We start from the raw sequence: 20,551 nt of genomic DNA, 5'->3' as shown, positions 1-20,551 counted from the left end.
TCCGTCTGTAGTGTGGAGTTAGCGATCGGATATACAGAGCGCCATTCACGGGTAGCGCAACAAAGTGCGGAAAACATCATAAATCCAACGGACGAAACGGACCAATGAGGGAGCGAGCTGAGGGGTGAGAGCGCGTTTTCCCCGTGTGCGCGGATTTGACGGCGCGAACGCGCGTTACAAGGACAGAAGATTCCACGTACACACACACACACACACACACACACACCTTCACACCAGAGCAGAGCTACTCCATAGCATCTAACAGGGGTATTTTTAGCAAATAAAGAATTGCAAGTTTCTTTCCTCCTAGCTCAAGTGTGATAAGGGAAAACCCAATCAGTTCCTGACAGCAGTTCAGACCCTCAACATCTATCTACCTCAACATCTATCTACCTCAACATCTAACCATTGATAAGTACAGCTAAGTTATACCTTTGCAACTAAAACTCCCAACCTAGTGATACAAACAGTGTTGGCTGTTAGGCTAGGAAGCCTCAAGTGACAACCCATTCATTGTATTCCTGTATAACTTTGTGCCCGCCGTTTCACCGTTGACCCAATGGACCAGCATCAAGTCCCAGGAGGTGACCAAGCCCCAGGATGGCTCCAGGATGACCCTCAGCCGGCACCAGCCGAGTACCGCAAGCTGATGTTGAGCAATCTGCCGGAGTATAGAGGGCCGCCCAAGCAGTCCTGGTCGGCACATATCCGCCGACTGGAAATGTCATGGGCGGCTTACCGCGTGCCACCTCATGATTCCCTCAACCGCCGCAACGCCCTACTACTGTCATTGGTAGGGCAAGCGGCGGAAATGGCGTCCCATCTGTTTGGCGAGGCAGGCCAAGCCTTGACCTACGAGCAGGTCAAGACCGAGTGTGAATTGTTATTTCGTCCTGCTTTTGAGTCCCAAACGCTTAAACAAGCGTTTAGGGACTACAAGCAACACTCGACAGAACCTATACAGGCGTACATATCAACAAAGTGCGCCTTGTATAGGGACGCCTACAATCATGAGGATCTTGAATTGTTGGTGGACGAATTAAACCGTGGAATTCGTAACGCCAATGTAAAACGCCTCATGATGAACCATGAAATTGCGAGTGTACCTGAGTACACTCGCAAGGCCATGTTCACCGTGACCATGGTTACTAAGCAACTGAAGGAGGGTGTGTGCTTAGTGGACTCGACCGACGGGCTGACTGGATCTGCCTGCATCCAGTTGCCCCAATATGACGAGTCGGAGCCAATGGAGATTGGCTCCTTGGCTCCGGGTCTCCACCAGATGGGGAAGGTCGCTCCAGATGACAAGGTTCCAGGCCGCTGCTACCGCTGCCAGGGGAGAGGCCACCGAGCTCGAGACTGTCCAACGCCTATGGAAGTTAGCCTAGAGGAGAGGCGCACCCAGCCACGCCGTGACCGTTCTGCCAAGTGTGAGCGTTGCCACTATGACGGCCACACGGCGGCCGAGTGTAGAGCTGACTGGGCCCAGGTAGCCAGCCGCAGGCGCACCGCCGACAAAGGTGCCCCTCCAGGGAAGCCCAGCAGAGTGGCCCATATGGAAGGGAGCGCGCCCCCAGCACCACCACCGCAAGCAGCCGCCTCCAGAGCTGCGGACCGAGCCGATGGGATGCCGCAGTTCGGGACTGTCCCAGCTAGGATCAACGTACTGGGCGGCGCGGCTGAGCCCAACCGGGTTGGCCTAGGCTTCAGTCTGAACCATCTGGGGCCAGAGCTGATACAGCCCAACAACATAGCCGAGCCAGAGGTGCTGAGGCCCCAGCCTTTCAGTCTCAATATGATGGAACCTGCCCGACCGAGCCTACCCAGCAAGAGTGGAGGGGCGCTGCCCAGCGTCCCTGAGACGGTGTATGGGGAGGCCCTGGCAGCCGCTGAACGAGAGAGGCAGGAGGTGCTAGCCAGCACCTCTGCATCGATGTATGGGACGCCACCCGGCGTCGCCACCTGGGATGATGGGGGGGTGCTATCCAGCGCCTCCCACCGTGTGCTTGGGGCGACAACCGTCGCCGCCACCGAGATACCTGGATCCTGGAACGAGCCAGCCTCCAACCTGATGTCTGGGGCGACCCCCGTCGCCGCCACCGAGAGACCTGAGTCCTGGAACGAGCCAGCGGTCCCAGAGGAAGGGGTGACACCCGTCACCCCCAGCCAGCCAGCGCCACCAGCCTGCAGTGAGAGCCCAGCTACATGCCAGCCAGCGCCACCAGCCTGCAGGGAGAGTCCAGCTACATGCCATCCAGAGCCCTCTACCAGCCAAGGGAACCCAGCGGCTCACCATCAGGATAAGTTGAATTTGTTAAATGTATTGAATCCAAAACCTTGTAAACACCCAGCCTTGCCTGTGCCCCCTGCACTTGAGGCTGGGGAGATTGAAAATTGGGAAAACAAGGGCTTGCCTGTGCCACATGCACCTGAGTTCCTAGGGCAGGGGAGGGCATTGAGTAAGGGCGAGCCTGTGCCACATGCACTTCAGCCCCATGCCACTGGGCATGCCTTGGACCAGGGAAGGGAGCATTTAGGGCTAGGGGAGCCGACACCCAGGCAAGTGCCAGTCGCTTGCCAGTCTGTCATTGGGGAGGGTATCGGGGTGCCTCGGCCGCATACAGATAACGCTCAATGGAAATTTGTGTCTAGCCAGGAGCAGCCCAGCCGTGTCCAGCCCCAAGAAGCAGCCGTGACCAGAACCGGAGATCCCCAGCCGCGTGCCCGAGGAAGATGGTTACCTGGCAGCCTCTCCCATTGGTGGATGGTCCTGTGGGGCCTCCTTCTGGCAGCCGTGTGGCCTACAACCAGCTACGTCCTGGTGGGGTGGGACTGTGCCAACCCCACCCATGTCACGTCTTACAACAAAGAAAAGATGTGTGACACGGAGCCCCTACACCAGGAGGTGCCCCTGGGCCACGACATCCACGTCCTGCAGCAAGTCAAGGTGAGGGAAACCACTGGGTTCAGCTGTCAGCTCACCGTGTCCCAGTGGACATTCAGGTGTGGGGTATGGGGTCACCTCAAGGTGACCTCGGTCCCCACCCTCATGAGGCCAACCAAGATAGACCCAGAAGCGTGCCGAGACCTGGCCAGGAACCGAGTATACACGTTGCCAGGCAAGACCCAGCCACTGACGTTCCAGCTGAACCACCCCCTGTTCTTCACCGTTGATGTAGTGGGCGCCCTCGTCAACAGCCCCGAGGGGGTGGGTTGCGAGGGGGAGGACGTCCACTTTGAGGGCCAGCTCTACCGCAATGAATTAGTGCTCCAGGAGCGGCGGCTGCTGGTCAAGGAGGAGACCTATGTGGTGGAGGATGGACGGGTGGAGTCCCAGTCTGACCACCTGACCCTCGACTGTCCCCATTCTGAGCTGTCCTGTATCGCTGGGGAAGCAACCTACGTGTGGGACCACCTGGGAAGAGATTGCCCCTTGAGGCTGATCCGCAGCCTCCAGCCCAGCCTGGTGAGGGATGCATATCTGGTTGACCATCAGGCCCAGTTTTTCATCAACATGACCAGCCCCACCTCAATTGTGAACTGCGACTTCGAGGCCCATGCCACCAACCATCCAGCGCTGTTTGTGGCAGCTGACCCAGCCGCGGCTGCGCTGCCCCGAGTGTCGGCCAGGGATGTTGACGTTCCCCTCCAAGCACAGATCCATGCAGGTTATATTGGATTCACCCTGGAAACACGCATGAGGAGCACTGCAGCAGAAGAAGTAGCGGCCAACTGCTGGAAGCTCCAGCAACTAGATCCGGCCCACCCGGTGCGTGTCCAGGGGAGCACGTTCTCGGTACTGAGGGGAGACATCCTGCTGCAGCTGACCTGCCAAAGGCACAAGTATGTTGTCCGCGAACACAAGGAGTGTTGGGACAAAGTGCCAGTGGAGCCCACAGGTTTTGTAGACGCCGTGACGCGGGTATACAGTGAGCACGCCACCAAGATTCCCTGTTCCTCCACCTACCCCCTGACTGTGCACGCAGAGGAAGGCTGGATAGAGTTGACCCCTGCTCCCAAGAAGAGGCCACCCCCGCTGGATACGCCCAAGCAGCTGTTGACAGACCCCTTAGATGACTTCAGTTCAGGTGGTCTGTATTCACAGGCTGAGTTGAACGACTGGCAACAGCTGCTGGCGTTCCCAGCATACAAGAGCGCCATGCTGACCGGCCTATCCTATGGCTCCTGCGTTCAGCAAGGCAGCTGTTCGGCCACAGGAGACCATGGGATAGTGTCCTACAACATTGACCGACTGGCGGAGGAAGGAGAGGCAGCCCTGGATGTCTGGGCAGGATTTAGACAAGCCATCCACGAGTGGGGAGATGGCGCCGCCATCTTGTGCTTGCTGCTGCTGATCCTCAAACTGCTGGGGGACCTCACCATCATTTCTCTGGCAGCAGCACAAGGAGGAGTCCGGGCAGCCCTGAATGCGATATCACAAGTGTTCCTGTACCACCCAGCTTTGTATAAGAAGGCGATGGCTAGAGCCAGGCTCAACCATGCCAAGTCCCGGGACTTTTCAGTGGACTGGGATGCCATCCCCATCGGCAGGGAAGCAGCCGAGGAAATGGTGTCTATGAAATCCACTGACAGCGGGCATGACCGCCCAGGTAGACCAGGACCGCCCTCTGGCAGACCCCGCGGCCCCTCAGGAGGACAGGCCGCTGCTCAGACACTCAACCTGGCAGCCAGTGCCCCAGCCGCTGCCAACAACAACCCGCAGGTCCCACTGCTGACCGTTCCAGCAACCAATGTGCCACCACCAAACCTGATACCTGCCGGCGCCGACCAACGTATCCAACCCAAGGCAGCCTCTGCCTTCTACCCCACATTGGGAGCCCATCAACCCTAAGAAGATACTCACCACTAGGATTCCATTGAATCATTATCGTTTGTATATATTTTTAGCCCTAAGGAGCGGGCCGAAGGCCTCAACCACTGTCGGAAGTCTGGTAGGGAAACCATCTCCCAGCCTTCCGAGGGGAGAGTTGTGGTATTCGGCAACCGTGAGCCATGTCTATGGCACCCCTGATCTGGGGTTCGGTGGAGGGTCAATGGCCCTCCCCCGAGTCCTGGGGAAGGGGTCTAGTGACCCCCTCCCTACGCTTAGAATTAATGATTTGAATCTGTCATGTTTATTATGGCTAACTGTATTCTTAATTCTCCCCCACCCTTTCCAGGGATGGGGGAATCATTATTGCCCAAACTGACCATTGTACATATATTATTTATGCTTTTATGTTATGATTATTTATTCCTATCCATGTAATTATTGTTTGTTGTATATAACTCCAGTATATCTTAAGCCTTCAATAAAGTGACAACTAAAAGTAGATGTTGATCATTATCTAGTGAAAGCTAGAGAAGCGTAGCTTCTCTATAGTAAGGTGTCCACGTCTGTCACACTGCCGTAATCTAATTGAACTCCGGTGTCTGCCATTGATCCTCGGCGGATACCACATGTTCGGCAGTCTCTTTTATGTTATGACGACGCTGTTCAGAGAACGGGGTCGCCAAAAATTTAAAATTTTGCATTATATTTTTGGACTACTACGAATAAGTAAAAGGTATCGTAAAAATAGCATATATATATAGGTTAGGTTTAAGAAAGTTAGGTTTGACACGTAATAAAAACTCTTTTTATAAAATTGTTATATCTTTTTAAAAAAAGATCATTTTAGTTTATTAATAAGATTTTTAAAGACTTTTTTCATCGATAAAGTTGTGTGTTTAACTTTTGCTTTTACTCTAAATAAAAAATTAAGCTGATTGAAAGCAACGACAAATTAATCTTTCCCCGCCATTTTTAAAGTCACCAATAAAAATTTTCAGGAAAGATTTCAATTAAGTACAATAAATTTAACTTTTATAATAAATCAATGTGTTTTAGAATATAAATGACTTATACAAAGCTTCTGTTATAATACAGCAGTCATAATACATTGCAGTGAAATTTTTGTGAATTCAACAAAACGTTTGCATTATTTCTTAATAGTTATATTTAATTTTGAATGACTGGAATTTGATTGTATAATAGTTTTTTCTGTAGATAAAGTATCACACATAATGCAACTCAAATCAATTAATAAAAAAGCAATTTCTTTTTCGGCAACTTTGAAAATTTGCACTGTCTGTTCTGATACGTAGTTGTGGTGCAAATATACTTGCATTAATCATCTCTAGCCTGCACTAGTGCAAACATTTAGCGCTTTTTTTGCAAGTTATTTGGCGGATTTTTTGTGGTCGATTTAACGTGCTATTTTTAACTTTAAATAGTTATTATTAATGCTTGTTTTATTAAAATAATATTCAAATTTTTAGTTAACTTTATTAAACCTTCATTTTGACATAATTCTATTATTTTTTGGTATTTTTTTTGTACATTTTCTAAATATAAACAATTTTTTGGCAATAAAAATTTATTTTTGTTTAATTAGTGGTCATTTTTAGAATTAGTACATACTTTCATTTCAGTTATTATTAACAAACTTTTGGTATAATCAAAATTTAACTTTTAAGATTAATTATTTTAAGCTCTTTTAAGTTTTTTTGCAAGGAATTTTTGCAGTGTTTTTGTTGTCTCATATGTTTTGTAATATTACTAGTTATTTTAAAATATAAAAAAAATTTTTAATTATGATCAAGATTTATAATGATTTGGAGAATTTTCCTTTATTTATCTATATTTTTTTGACTAAATTCAAACTTTAAAAGACTTTGAAAATATTGTAATTTTATTTCAATTAATATTTGATAATTTCATAATTAATCTTTCTATGAATATATGCATTTTATTAACTTCATAATAAATTTTCATGTTATATTCATATATCTATCAATATGGAATTGTTTAACTATATATTTGTTCTGAATTTAGATATTAGGAAGTAATTTTATCATTCTTACCCCATGAATATGTTATTTGTTATACTTTTTATTCTTTTTTCTGCTAATAAAGATCAAAATTGAAAGGAAAAGAAATAGAGAAATCACAGAAAACAAAATGATAACCAGAATTGTTAAATATTTGCTCCTTAAATAACCAAATTCTTTTTTGCATAATATAAATTTGGCTTTTTTTCTCATTATTCTGTTTGTGATAAAAGTTAAAATTAAACAAGAAGCTGTGAAGAAGAAAAAAAGAAGATAATTAAAATAGATAAAACTTGGGGAGAGAAGTGTGGCTAACTGTCCGCGGGCTAGTCAGTCTTCTTCTCTCTTCATTTTAAAATCTAAATGTCGTCGTCATCAAAACAAATTTTCCCGCCAAATCAAGAAAAACAAAGAAAATCTGCCAAACTGAAAATAGAAATATTCAAACATCTTTAAAGAAGGAGAAATATAAAGCAAATGTATGGCTATATAGTTAAAAGTAAGTAAAATATTTTAATTTGCTCTGTTTTCTTTAGATTTCTTTTTTATTCTGTAGTAAATTATATTAACCTCTAATAAAACAAGGATGACAACATCCATTAAAGCGAAGCTCTAAACTGGTAGGTCAAATAAACATTAAAACTTGTTGAGTGTCAGAACTCAAAAAGCAGAATATAAATATACATATAAGTATAAACAAAATTTTAATTAAATTTGCTGCAAAGCTGATTAAAAACAGGATACCGTTTAAGGACATACTTACAATTTTAGGACTTGACTTAGAGAAGCCTCGCTTATAACAATGTACCTTGTTGTAATAGGAATCAGTATTTCAAAAATTATATGAATAGGATATTTATGTCACATAGAAATATTTTGTTGAAAAAGTTAAGAAGCAACATGTTCTTAGGAGGCGTACGGACTTTCTGGAAAAGATTATAGAGTTAGTACGCTTCTATAAATCGTACCTAATTGTTTTATGAATCATTTTCATAGTTTGAAATCGAAAGGACAAATATAACATGTCTAAATTAACGAAAAGAGCTAAATATTCCGGACAGACCGACTTTTGTGATTCTTTAAGCTTTCCCTTGAAAAATAAATATAAAAAATATATTAATAGATAAACATTTTATTAGCATAACAAAATTTATAAATACAACTTTTATTTATTTATGTACAATTCTTTTATTTTTTTATTTGTTTTGACTAAAATATTTGTTTATAAATTTCTTTGATATTTTTTCTTCTTTTCATTGCTGATTCTTGTTCCTAAAAATAAAAAGTTTTATTACATAAATAAAATTTGTTTTTTTTTTGCGATCAAATTCATTAACAAGATTTGTTTAATGAAAGTTAAAAGATTCATGTCCAAGTTTGTACATGCAGGTTTGAACCACTGATTAATATCTAATAAAACTTTGGGTACCAGTTTAATTCACAGTCCAATGTCCCCAATAATCTCATTTTGTATCATGTTTTTTATTGCTTAGTTGGCTTACCCTTGCAGAACCTTTAATATTTTACCTGTTATTATAATTATGATTTCCACTGTAGCTCATATGATCCACCAGCTCTGCCTGACTGCTAAATCTTGTAGAACACTTCGTGCACCAATATCTAAGAAATATAATATTCTATTGCAAGGTTTTGAACTTTTAACAACAAGGTACAAATTTGACATTTTTACATTTGCAAGTACGCAATTTGATTATAGATAGAATTTTTCTCACAATTTTTTTATTATCAAATGTTTTATTAATGTTCAATTGTCTTTTATTATCAATAAAATAAAATAAATGTAATTTCAATAGATTTTAACTAAAATGTTAAAAGATTCTTACCCATGCTTTCTCTCCCATTCAAGAGCAGTAATTTTCTTCAAAGTCTCTAAATCAATGTCTTCTTCTGTCTTTTTCCCGCGCTTTTTACTTGGTCCCTGGTTGTCGTCTTCGCCGGTGCGCCCCCGTTTCCCGCCATTTTGGGCGGGAGCCTTTGGCGCGGCATTGTTGTGTTGTGGGTAGGGCTTGGGGTGGTTGGGCATTGAGGGTGCCATGGCAGGGTTGGTATTGTAGTGCAGTAGGTTAATGTGGTACATCAATTCTTCCTAAAATAGTATTAGATGTTAAAAGATTGTAATAAAAACAGACTGACATACATACAAATTAATAGTCTACCTTTCAAAGGATGTACAACAAAAAAAATATTCAAATTGATTTATATAAAAGATCATTTGACAATTTTATAGTTACACAGAAGATATGTAATATGAAAATTGAAAATCAATACCTATACAATAAAAAATATATATAAAAAAATTTGATTAAATTTACTAACCTGTCTATGAAACCTGGAGGGACACAGAAGGCAACAAAACGGCTGGGGATGGTAGGCAGCAGGCCCAAGCAGCTGATGAAACGGATTGAGACCAGGTGGCGGGTAATTAGCCGGGTGATGAGTCGCTGGATTGTTGAACAATGCAGCTGCAGTCGGATTGAAACCAGCATTGAACAGATGCGCTGCTGCAGCGGCTTGTGGATAGGCTGCAGCCATCTGTGGGTGAGGCGGGACGCCCGCGGGGTTAAGCTGATTTGGAGAAAATCCAGGAACTGGGATAAACTGGTCGGGGTAACTGGAAGGTGGTGGATAGACAGACATGTTGGCATTCATTTGTCCCTGGGAATTGGAAGATTTTTTGGGGGCAGGCTTTTGATATTGTTGCTGCTCCATTGGAGGATTTTGATATTGGTTGGACTTGGCTTTGGTTACATTTGTTCTTGGTGCTTGCTGCTGATAGTTTATTTGTTGTTGGACAGGTTGCTTTTGTTGAGAACTATTGGGCATAAAGTCATAGCTGAAAACATTGCTGCTAGTTTGTATTTGTGAGCTTGATGGAGAGGACGCAGTTGAGGTATATTGTTGAGGAGAGTTACTTGAGGCTGATGATGTATTTGGAGATAATTGTAGAGTAGCTGTCTCTACTCCTGGTGAAAGTGATGACATTGACGATTTCGTTGATGGTGCTTCTGGAGAGCTTGCTGTGGATTTAGGAGATCCAAGTGAGGTGTTGGAGTAAATGTAATTGAAGGAATAAACGGGAGGTGGCACTGAATAGGATGGGTTTGAAGAGGTAATGCTTGCCGGAGAACTTTGTTTGTTGTCTAGTCTTAATGATAAGGGAGTTGGACGTTGTTGCTTTCTTGAAGATTTGTCCTTATTTTTGATGGTAGTTTCATAGCTTGGGGGAGCAGGACTTAGAGAAGATTGAAAATCATTGAGAAAGCTGTCATTATTACTAACATTACTACCAACTATATCTAATTGTTGTTCAAGGGATAGATGTGATTCTTTGAGTGGTGGTATTATCGGTGACAATGGGGAAGAATAATCCGATTCTTCTGGTGTAGATCTTGGTGTAGAGGCTGAAGTTTCCACTGACATGGCCATTGTGGGTCTCATTGGATTTGTTGTTGATTGGCTGGAATATGTTGAGAACGTGTATAGAGTACTTGATGGTGCATTTGAAGATGTGTTTGATTGGGAATTATTTGTGGGGTTCTGCAAGGTTCTATTTTGGTTCATTGATAAATCTTGAATTCCGCCATTGTCTCTTGGTGGGGTTGGCATTTGGGCATTCAAATTCAATGATGGCAGAGAAGATGATTGTCTGTAGAAAATTGAGTTTCCAGGTGGCATGTAGGGGTCTCTCATGGCAGGTTTTGTAGCTGTTGGGGGGTTCTCTTGGGCGGGTGGCTGCTGAGGCTTTTTGTGCTGAGCTGGCTTCGCAAAATGATTGCGAACATGTTGCAGAAAATCAGCATTACTGAAATAAAAAAATGATTTATCTTTAAAAATTAATATTACCGTTTTTTAAATACAGAAATTTTAAACTTTTAAAAATCTTTATTTGCTCTTCTCTACTGTTTGTATAACAATCTGGAATTTGCAACGGAAATATTTTTTACAAAAACATTTTTTTATAATTTTTTTTCCAAACAAGGATTTTCAATGACTCATGCCAATTCTTGAGAATAAAATTAGTCAGAAAATTCTAGAAATTCTAAGGGAAATAAATGACAATTCTTAAATGAATAGTATAATAAGACAGATTCATATTTATAAAATGTGGACTTAATATGCATGGCTAAAATAAAAGCAAACGTTTTTTATCATTTTTCATAGGTATTGTTTAGAGTTTTATACATTCTAAAATTTCCTTTCAATATATTCAAAAGTTCAATGTGAAATAGTATTTCCTATATGGCTTCGAAACCGATTAATATCCGCTGGATTAGTACCGGTTCTCAGCCATATTGAAATATTGTGTAAATCGTATTATAGACAATTTTCACGATTATTAAAATAAAAATCATAAAAGAAATCTGGTTTTGATCTTTTAATTTCCATTTAGATATCTGCGGAAATCTGTCTATGATACGATACGATAAATAACTATTTCAATATCTATTTCGATTGTCGATAGTCAATGTTTGAACTATATAACTATTGAGTCATAACATGCCTCTTTTCTTTAAGTTATTTTTTTTAATACTTAAATATTATAAAGATAATACAAAGATTATTTACAAATTATAGAAAAAAACATGTTATATTTTGTGAAAAAATTATCCTTTTTTTTCGACTATTTTGATAACCTTAATAAGTTTTATGTTTGAATGTTAATAGGGGGGGGGGCCCGGGGGGGGGGGTTAATTTATGGCAATTTTTCGGCGTTTTTCCTCCCAGAACATTTCTCGCTATGGCCGTTTTTCTTACACCACAAAGTTTTGAAAACTGTAACTGCTTCAAGTTGTTTATTTAATGCCACTTTTTAGCATTACTTTCGACTTTTACAAGCGAATTATTACCGTTAATTTGACGAGTTAACTTTGGTGCTATTTTATGATGATTTATGTGGGGAGGGGAAGGGGGGTAGAAAAGTTGGCGTAAAGGTAGGAACATAAAAGTTTTACAGTCGCAATTTTAGCCAATTCAAAAGCGGCCAAAATATACTATGCTAACAATGAAAAGTAATAAGTATTCTAATAACAAGAAATTCGAATCGAAAAAAAATATTTTCTTTCTACTATAGAAGGAAGATAGCAAGATTTTTTTTATGAAGATTCTCCGGGTCTATCTATTATTTTGACCTTAAAACTCATTTTGTCGACTTAAGATAGACATCTGAAATTTTGTTGCAAGATTTCCTTGATTAATATGCATCTTCTCGGTATCGCATTTAGTAAGTCTTGCTTTTTGAATATTCAGAATATTTATCCCTATGCAAGCTCAAGCTCACGTTACAGTGAAGATAATTCATGCAAAAAAAGTACAAAAATATTTGCAAAAAATATTCCACAATAATTACAAAAACAAGAACGATAACGTCTTATAGTAGTATAGAATTCAAATATTAACTTTAAAGCGGTAAATCTAACAAAAAAGGGAAGCTCTTTATAGGCCAATACACAGCCTAAATTACCAATGGCAGACCAGTATACTTTTTAATTGACCAATGGTAGGCCAGTATGACGTCATTTTTATAGGCACTATAAGAAGTTTCTAAAAATGATACCCTTTAAAAGAGAAATAGGGTATGTGGGGGGGGGGGGGAGTAAGAATGAACAGGAGAATGGAAATAAGAAAGCAAAGAGAAGGTTACTAAGAAAGGGGAAGGAAATTGCGGGAAGAATAAGGGAAATAGATGGAGAAGTGCATAACAGACAAACTTACAGATCAAACATAAAAATCTTGTTTTATCTTTGATTTTTACTTATTCTGGCAGTGTGTAATTTTGAAAGAACTCTTTGGCTTATTTTTCCTCCATAAATTTTATAATAATATGCACGATTATATAAGACAGGGGGGGGGGGGAGTACGCTTTTTCAAAGAGAGACATACCTCCCTAAAAAAATTGTCGATTGAATGCCAGACGAAACGACCTTTATATATGAGTAGGATTAGAATAGTAATTTATCGCAACATATTAAAGACAGCTTTCCGTGGATAGTAAAACGAAATTTTTTTAGATTAATTCCCGATTTGTTAGCTCCGAATTGCCGAAGTCTTGTGGCTAACAAAACTGCTTTTGATATTCTGATTTTTTATTTGGCCATTCGTAGAAAATTGTCTATAATACGATACAATTTTTCAGTAAGACTGAGGACCTGTTCTAATCCAGCGGATATGAAAATGGTTAGAAGTATTAATAGAGAAACAAAATTTTTGTTGCTAACTGCTTTTGCTTGCAATTTTGCCCTGCTAAAATTGTAACGGCTTAAATTATGGTGTGCCAAAAATGTCGCAAAAAAATTGTATTGTCTATTGTTGTAATTTCATAAAAGGCCTCAAACTTCTTCGCTTTGTAGCAAAGCTATTTTATATGCAACATATTGTCTGTCTTTTTGTAACTTAAATTACGCTTCTAGAGACTCATTTTTTGGTAATATCCTCTTAGAAATATATTTTTTTCAATTTTGAAAATTTGTATACGAACATCTTGTTACTTTATTATAAGGCAAGGAAAAATCTCATATAACAAGAAGCTAACTTTATATTTATAGTACATTAATACACTATAAAAAAGATTCTATGATTTTGGTTCGACAAGAAAATTAAAGTTGAAAATGCTGAATTAATTTTGAAATGTTCAAAAGAAGTAATTTTGTTTATTATCCCAGGTAATGTATAACAATTTATCTTCTATTTTCTTATCACTTCAGATTCCTGTGTTTATACGTCTTGTCTGTTAGTGTAATGTCATACTGTAGTCATAGAATAGATCTTTAGAACCCGACTTTCTGAGATAGACAGACAGACGTACTTTTCATTTTTTGCATCAAATTTTCAGGGACAAATTATATTTACTACTACTGCTTCAAAACTTAAATATACGTTGATATTAATAAATTGTGGCATTTTTCTAAACAAGAATGACAACTTTCACAAAAGCTTACGGTTAGACATACCAAAATTATCAAATATAGAGTAAAAAAGAATTAGTCAATTCAAAATTACGTAAAAACGGCATTCTTGATATTGTTAAAATTACATTGAAAGGCTTAGTTATAAGGTACTTTATTTAGAGTAATATGACTAGTTGTTTTAGGAATCAATACTCAAAAAACTTTGAGAATTGAATAATTATATCATTTGATATGCGTATTCCAAAAAAGCTAAAATCATCATACAAAAAATTGTCATATTGACTTTCTTGCAATCATTATAGAGTTGCTACTCTTCCTAAATTGTACCTAACTGTTACAGTAATTATCAATGAAATGGATAGAACAATTCTAACATCCTAATTTAAGCTTAAGAGCTATCCGTAATTGACGTACGGGAAGCTTTACAAAGTGTCTCAAAAATCAGCCATGTGATGTCATAAAAATGAGGGATTATTTAATTTACCTGAAAAACCTATGGCCACAAAGGTTACACACCGGATTTTCTGTCAGGATATCTTCAATACTCTCCTCGAAGCTGACCTCCGAGATCACCGGAGACAGCGGAGAATTGACCTGCTCCGAGAGGAGCGGAGCTACTCTGGACGCCTGCGGTTGGACGGTTTGAGGCAAGGATGTGTGGGTGATTGGTGCGGTGGGATATTGTTGGTATTGAGATGATTGGATTGGTGGCACTAAAAATTATTTTTTTGATTAATTAGGGATATGCAAATGAAATATATGTATAAGAATTTCCCACAAATATTGCTATAAAATTGTAGGAGGAGAAAGTCACTAAAGTATCAGCCACGTGACGTCATTAAAATGAGGGAGATGAGATAAGAGGGAAAGAAAACCCCTAAAGAAGAGATGAATAATCACGTATTTTTATGACGTCACATGGCTGATTTTTGAGTGAGTTTATTCCCCTACATATAATTAAATAGACAACATATTTATTTTTCTGGGAGGGGGTCATTCTACCGACATAAAACATGTCCAATATGTAGGTTCCCAAAAAATAGGATTGAAAAGTCAAGTTTACGAGATCTTAATAAACGTATTTACAATTTACTACTTTGTTATAATTATTTTATTTATTTACCTCTAGAGACAACATGATCATGACATGAGACTGCTGGAGAATTAGGACCGTTCGGCATACTTCCACCGGTCATACTTTGTCCTCTCAGTTGGCCGGTCACGTCCGCTGGTGACCGGGTGCCCACAAAACCTCCAGTATTTCCTAAAAAAAGAAATAAGCATAAACATTTTTCTTAGATCTTCTTTTTCTTCCAATTAACAAAAAGACGATAAATTGACGTGCAGTCCCAATTACGACAAACAAAATTAGCTTTTACCTATAATATAAAATATTAGTTATTTGTATGTGAAGCTTAATATAACGCAAATTGATGGTCCCTATTGGTTGTACTCTTCAATGAAGGTTTGTAAATGTATTGAGTAAGGGTGGTTTTGGGCTATTTTCCTGAACGCCCTGCCTTCCCCTAGAGACATGGGGCAAAGCAACTAGTGTAGATAAAAAGTATTGGTGTATCAATGATGGTACTGATGGCTTGTACCACCCAATCAAGATGGCCCATTAAATTTAAACGTCAACAAATGCGCAAGATCGTGTTTATATAACCCAATTGATTTTACCTGATAACGGCTGTGACACTGTCATATCATGGCCATGTTGAGGGCTCGTAGATCCTGCAGGGGACATGTGACCGCTAGACGTGCTTGGCGATGGTTGCGGCTGATAATCATGGGCCGGAGAATCGCTGCCGGCGCTGGCGGAAGCCGGAGACGAAGCATGGCCAGAGTCCGGTGAGTTTGGCCATAGATCTTGGCTTGCGCCGTTCCATTGTAAGGTAGTTGTTCCGTTTTGCTGTTTTAACTCACTGCCGACGCTATATTGGCGGTCAACGGCGTATAATAGGCCAACAGCTGAGTGTGTTAATTGTGCAGCCGCCATTTTGTTTTTGAAACTATGTAAAGTGTTTATTTTATAACCTTTTAACTGTTTAATTGATCTTTTTCTAAAGTTTATTTTTTTATTCTTTTCACATATGTTTCATCTTGCTTGTTTGATGGCTTTAAGAATACTAAAGATTATAAAGTTAAGTTTTAAGGTGGTTACAATTTTTTTTGGGAGGGGGAGGGTTAGGATTATGTATATATGTGAGTGTGTGTGTGTGTGTATGTGTGTGTGTGTGGGTGGGGGTTGGGGGAGAGAATTAATAGGTCATCATGTTTTATCCTCAATCCAGCGGTCAACATGGAAAAACAAGGACAATTAATTATATACATAATACAGTAGCGTAGCAATAACAAGCTAACCACAAATATTCAAGATACAGGATTTTTGTCTGTTTGAATGTATGTCTATTAAGAAATTATAAGGCAAGTTTTGTGTTGGTCTAGGTAAGGTTTTTTTTTTGTAAATCAACCCTCATTTAAAAAGAATTATATCTGGTATTAAAAGCGAAGCTTTTCTATAATTAGGGTCGGTCCGTCCGTCACAGACAGTTAGCTCTTTTCGTAAATTTAAACAGGTTAGAATTGTCATATCGATTCCAAATTTTGGATGGTGATTTCTGTAGTAGCTAGGTACGATTTAGAAAGCGTAGCAACTCTATAATCGTTACCAGAATGTCCTTACGTCCATTTTAAACATGATGATTTTTAACTTTTTTAACAACAATTTTTATATGATAAAATTATCCGATTGATATGATTTTTGAAATACTGATTCCTAGGACATCAAAATATACAATGTTATAAGCGAAGCTTCACTATCAAGTCCTAAAAATGTACGTATGTCCTTAAACAATATCCTTTATTTAAGCAGTTTTTCAACAGAATTACTTACAATTTGTTGCTATTTTATTCATTTATATTCTGATTCAGTTCTGACACTCTATTCGTGTTAATGTTCGTTTGTCTTACCGTTTCAGAGCTTCGCTTTTATGGATGTTGTCATCCTTGTTTTATGATATCTTATTTCGTGTTTTCTTTAGTCGACAGACGGACTATCCAGAGTTATGGGTTGCTGCACTTCTTTAAGGGGGGGGGGGTGAAGGGGGAAGGAGGAAGATTATAACAATGAGCATGTGTCATTTTTTTCTCTGAGAGGGGGGGTGGATGGAGGTATGGGGTAATCCATATGCCCTTTACAAACGAATTAAGATTTTTTTTAAATATACAATTCTCCCTTAAAATTTTGTCTTTTAAATTGTTTTCTAATATTGACTTTTAGTAGAACACTTACTCTATTAATTAGGAATATGTCCATCTAACGTTAGACTGTTCAACGTTGTCTTTTTTTGTTTGTGAGTTCTCAATTTCAGGTTTGCTTTATAAAGGTCCGAAGCATGGTTTACCTATCTTATTTAAAGATTAAAGCAAATCATCTTTGGATTAAAGATGCCCAACAAGGCTACAAAACAGCTGTTATCAAAAAAAGAAAAAAAATCGTAAGCAAAGGGTTAAACATTTGACTTCTTGGTTCGAATCTAAATCTTATGGCCATTTTTTGTTGAATTAAGAGGAATATTGATATTATTTTATTGATCGATTGCTGAAATACATCACGGAGCATTCTCGAAAATTTGCGCGTCACACGTTTTTATAGCCTGCCGGCACACGAGTTGAAATCTCCTAAAACTTACTTTAATACAAAACGTTTTTTATATTCTCATTCGTTTTCATTCCACCGATAGAGCTAGTACTCTCTCTTACATCGCTTTTTAATACGTTTTCAACAGTAAGTTTTAGTTTTTTAGTGTATTATATATGTTTTTTCAACGTATTATTTTATTTACTATTTTCAGTTGGGGATTTTATTTGCATTTGGGGATTATTCAAGAGAATTTAAATAGTAAATGGAGATTGGTTCCTAAATACTTATTGAATTCTTCGAATTTTCCCAATATTTAAACTCTTTTAGCTTATTTTCGACGGATTCTTTAGTGATTTATGGAATATCGATCGATAAAAAATATTAATTGTAGCATTAGGAGACGAAATAAGACGTTTTTAATGGAATAACATGAAGTTACAAAATGGCCATTTTTTGTTGAATTAAGAGGAATATTGATATTATTTTATTGATCGATTGCTGAAATACATCACGGAGCATTCTCGAAAATTTGCGCGTCACACGTTTTTATAGCCTGCCGGCACACGAGTTGAAATCTCCTAAAACTTACTTTAATACAAAACGTTTTTTATATTCTCATTCGTTTTCATTCCACCGATAGAGCTAGTACTCTCTCTTACATCGCTTTTTAATAAGTTTTCACCCACCCTCCCTAACCCTTTTTATTTTATTATTAGAAATTTTTTGCTTTTCTAATTCCTGTATTTTTATATTAATATTGTTTTTTCTAATTTGACATACTTAACTATTCATGTCTCTAACATTTTTTTCAGATCAACGTTTTTTAAATTCTCTGTGATCATGACACCATTCGAGTACTATAAACTCAGGAATGTTAAGTCATTCCATGCTCACAATATCGTTGCCTATAAGCAGATTTTAGGCTTAAACCGGCATTATTTTGTCGTTTATCAAAGTAAAACTGATAAACATTTAGTAGTCACAGAGTTGATTAATCGTGCATCTCGTTTTAAAGATCAATTAGAAGAAATTAACCATACTTTAGATGACAGTTTTTTATCTGCAAAATCTGTTTATGATAATTTTGGCCAATCTTTTAAAGATTTTGAAGCAGAATGTCGCAACACCTTGTCACTTCTTGATTGATTTGATTTACTAAATTTTTTCTTTTTCTTTCTTATCCAAAAAATTCTTATTTTTCTTTCATTTCATGTTCAAACACTATTTTTCTTGAATTATTTTCAATTTTTTCCTCTTTAGATTTTCTTTTCTTACAAAATACTGATTGTTAAAAATTACAGCATGTCTTATTTTGTTATTACTTTTGCATGAATGTTTCGTGAATGCTTTTTAATTTGACATTGTTTGTTAAATTTTTTCTTTTAAATTTAAATTTCCTCTTCAGACCTAAAAATGCCTGTTCCTACAGGACATTCGCACAACTCCTCAGATGAGGATAATTCTCCCCCCCCCGCATCCACAGTGGTTCCTACCACAAATTTGTCTAGATCCTATTCGGCTCCAGTCAATACCTCAGCTCCCTCGTCGGTTGTAGCTCCAGGTCCGTCATCGGTCGCACAAACGATTATTCCCCAGGATCCGAAAGATCCATTGGGGTTAAATAACCTTCCCCCAGCCGGCTCATATTTGCCGGGGATAGGTTTTGTGCCACAAATTAATCAGCCTCCGAAAATGACAGCGCGACCTCAAGAGTCTGCAGCTCCAGCGCGACCTTCAGTGTCAGCAGCTCCTCACATTGAATCTGAGAAAGTTAAGATGCCTGTCAGACATGCTTCAGTGTCTTCAGGTAAAATTCATACTTAGTACTCATGATTTTTGATTCAATGATTGAGAAATTGAAGTTCATATGAAATTTGTCTTCTTAGCAGTTTTTACCCTTACAAACATTTTTCTTTCTCAATGTTTAATTTTTTTCCCCCCCCTCTTTTTTATTCTTTCCTTTTTTACAGCCATAAACCTTTTTCCACTTTATTTCTTTTTAAATCTTTTTTATTTTTTTTAGATGATTTTTCCCCTAAACGCAAGAAGTCAAAAAAGAAGAAACGCTACTCTAGTAGTTCCTCTTCTTCCAGTTCTTTCTCTTCATCGTCGAGTTCTACGGAATCAGATGAACCTAAAAGGAAAAGAAAAGGTACTTTTTTAAATACTTAAAAGAAAATCCTTTCTTTCTCTCCTTTATGAACTATTTGAAAATTTTACGATATTATTTACAGAAATTTATTTTGTTTCAATTCATTTGAAAGATAAATTTCTTGTTTCTATGAACACCGACTGAATATTTGACGTTATTCTTCGGATTATTATGTCTTCATACATTCTTTCTTTAGGAAAGAAGAAGAAAAAGAAGAAGAGCAAGAAGCACTCTTCCGATTCTGACAGTAGCAGCCAACTAGTAGGCGGCCGAAAAGCTAGACGTCGCCTCCGGCGAGCAGCTGAAATACTGTCAGACCCACCTGCTTGGATAGGCATGACGACTGCAGACATACATGCCGAACGGGAACGCCTCTTCGAACATTTAAACGTAAGAAAAACATTTTAACAAAAATTTTTTTTGATCAAACATATATTTTTTAATATATGTAGGGGTTATTTAGTTTATTTTAAACAAAAAAGGGCAGTTATTTTGGGTTAAGGGCATTTTCTTTTTCTACATTCCTTAAAATTTCTCTCTTTTCCACATTTGAATATTTTTTGCTATTTCAAATATTAATTTGTTTAATTTCTTTATCCATGTTTATCTTTTTTCAAATTTGAAATTTCTTTTCTTGGAAATCTCACAATAGCTTTTTCTATTAAGTCTTTGGATGAAAAGAATGACGTCTCTCTCACATTTTTAAAATGCGTCTTAAGAGACACCTGCCGTTCGAAGAATTATGTTGAGGATGCTGCGAAGCGTCTTGTGGCGTTGAAAGCCCCCAAGAACTTGTTATTTGACCTACAGCAGTCGTTGCAAGCCTGCTATCAAGCAATTAAGGCAAGAAATTCATAAATTTTTTCTTCTTTTTCGTTTTATAATAACTAAACCTATGCCATTTTTTAGTTTTTCTTATTTTTTACGTGCAAAATCGATCAATAGAAACCGTTT

General features: G+C 38.8%; 2 protein-coding genes across 2 annotated transcripts; one reads left to right on the top strand and one right to left on the bottom strand.

The window, feature by feature from the left end:
- Positions 1 to 6,171: 6,171 nt before the first annotated feature.
- LOC145305378 (uncharacterized) lies at positions 6,172 to 15,895 on the bottom strand. The gene is made up of 7 exons (XM_080146996.1): positions 15,480 to 15,895; positions 14,923 to 15,063; positions 14,284 to 14,512; positions 9,211 to 10,696; positions 8,718 to 8,980; positions 8,401 to 8,493; positions 6,172 to 8,145 (listed from the first exon to the last, which is right to left on the bottom strand). The coding sequence occupies exons 1-7, from the start codon at positions 15,796 to 15,798 to the stop codon at positions 8,127 to 8,129; spliced, it is 2,550 nt and encodes an 849-aa protein (XP_080003122.1). The 5' UTR covers positions 15,799 to 15,895; the 3' UTR covers positions 6,172 to 8,126.
- A 2,388-nt stretch (positions 15,896 to 18,283) lies between these two features.
- Positions 18,284 to 20,486, top strand: LOC145306553 (uncharacterized). Its single transcript, XM_080148735.1, has 4 exons — positions 18,284 to 19,252; positions 19,469 to 19,597; positions 19,794 to 19,987; positions 20,264 to 20,486. The coding sequence occupies exons 1-4, from the start codon at positions 18,859 to 18,861 to the stop codon at positions 20,453 to 20,455; spliced, it is 909 nt and encodes a 302-aa protein (XP_080004861.1). The 5' UTR covers positions 18,284 to 18,858; the 3' UTR covers positions 20,456 to 20,486.
- Positions 20,487 to 20,551: the final 65 nt, after the last annotated feature.

Source organism: Acartia tonsa, chromosome 14, assembly GCF_053477335.1.
Source record: "Acartia tonsa isolate MP-2025a chromosome 14, ASM5347733v1, whole genome shotgun sequence".
In the NCBI taxonomy this organism is placed as follows: domain Eukaryota; kingdom Metazoa; phylum Arthropoda; class Copepoda; order Calanoida; family Acartiidae; genus Acartia; species Acartia tonsa.
Note: the sequence above shows the minus strand (reverse complement) of the source record. Positions and strands in the feature narration are given on the sequence as shown.

Bases quoted from the DNA above. Each gene is read 5' to 3' on its own strand.
- LOC145305378 (XM_080146996.1), bottom strand. From the start codon at position 15,798: ATGGCGGCTGCACAATTAACACACTCAGCTGTTGGCCTATTATACGCC. The intron at 8,981-9,210 runs GTTAGTAAATTT...ATACTATTTTAG, and splicing joins CCTCCAGGTTTCATAGACAG to GAAGAATTGATGTACCACAT. The intron at 8,494-8,717 runs GTAAGAATCTTT...TATATTTCTTAG, and splicing joins GAATGGGAGAGAAAGCATGG to ATATTGGTGCACGAAGTGTT.
- LOC145306553 (XM_080148735.1), top strand. From the start codon at position 18,859: ATGCCTGTTCCTACAGGACATTCGCACAACTCCTCAGATGAGGATAAT. The intron at 19,253-19,468 runs GTAAAATTCATA...TATTTTTTTTAG, and splicing joins ACATGCTTCAGTGTCTTCAG to ATGATTTTTCCCCTAAACGC. The intron at 19,988-20,263 runs GTAAGAAAAACA...TTTTCTATTAAG, and splicing joins GCCTCTTCGAACATTTAAAC to TCTTTGGATGAAAAGAATGA.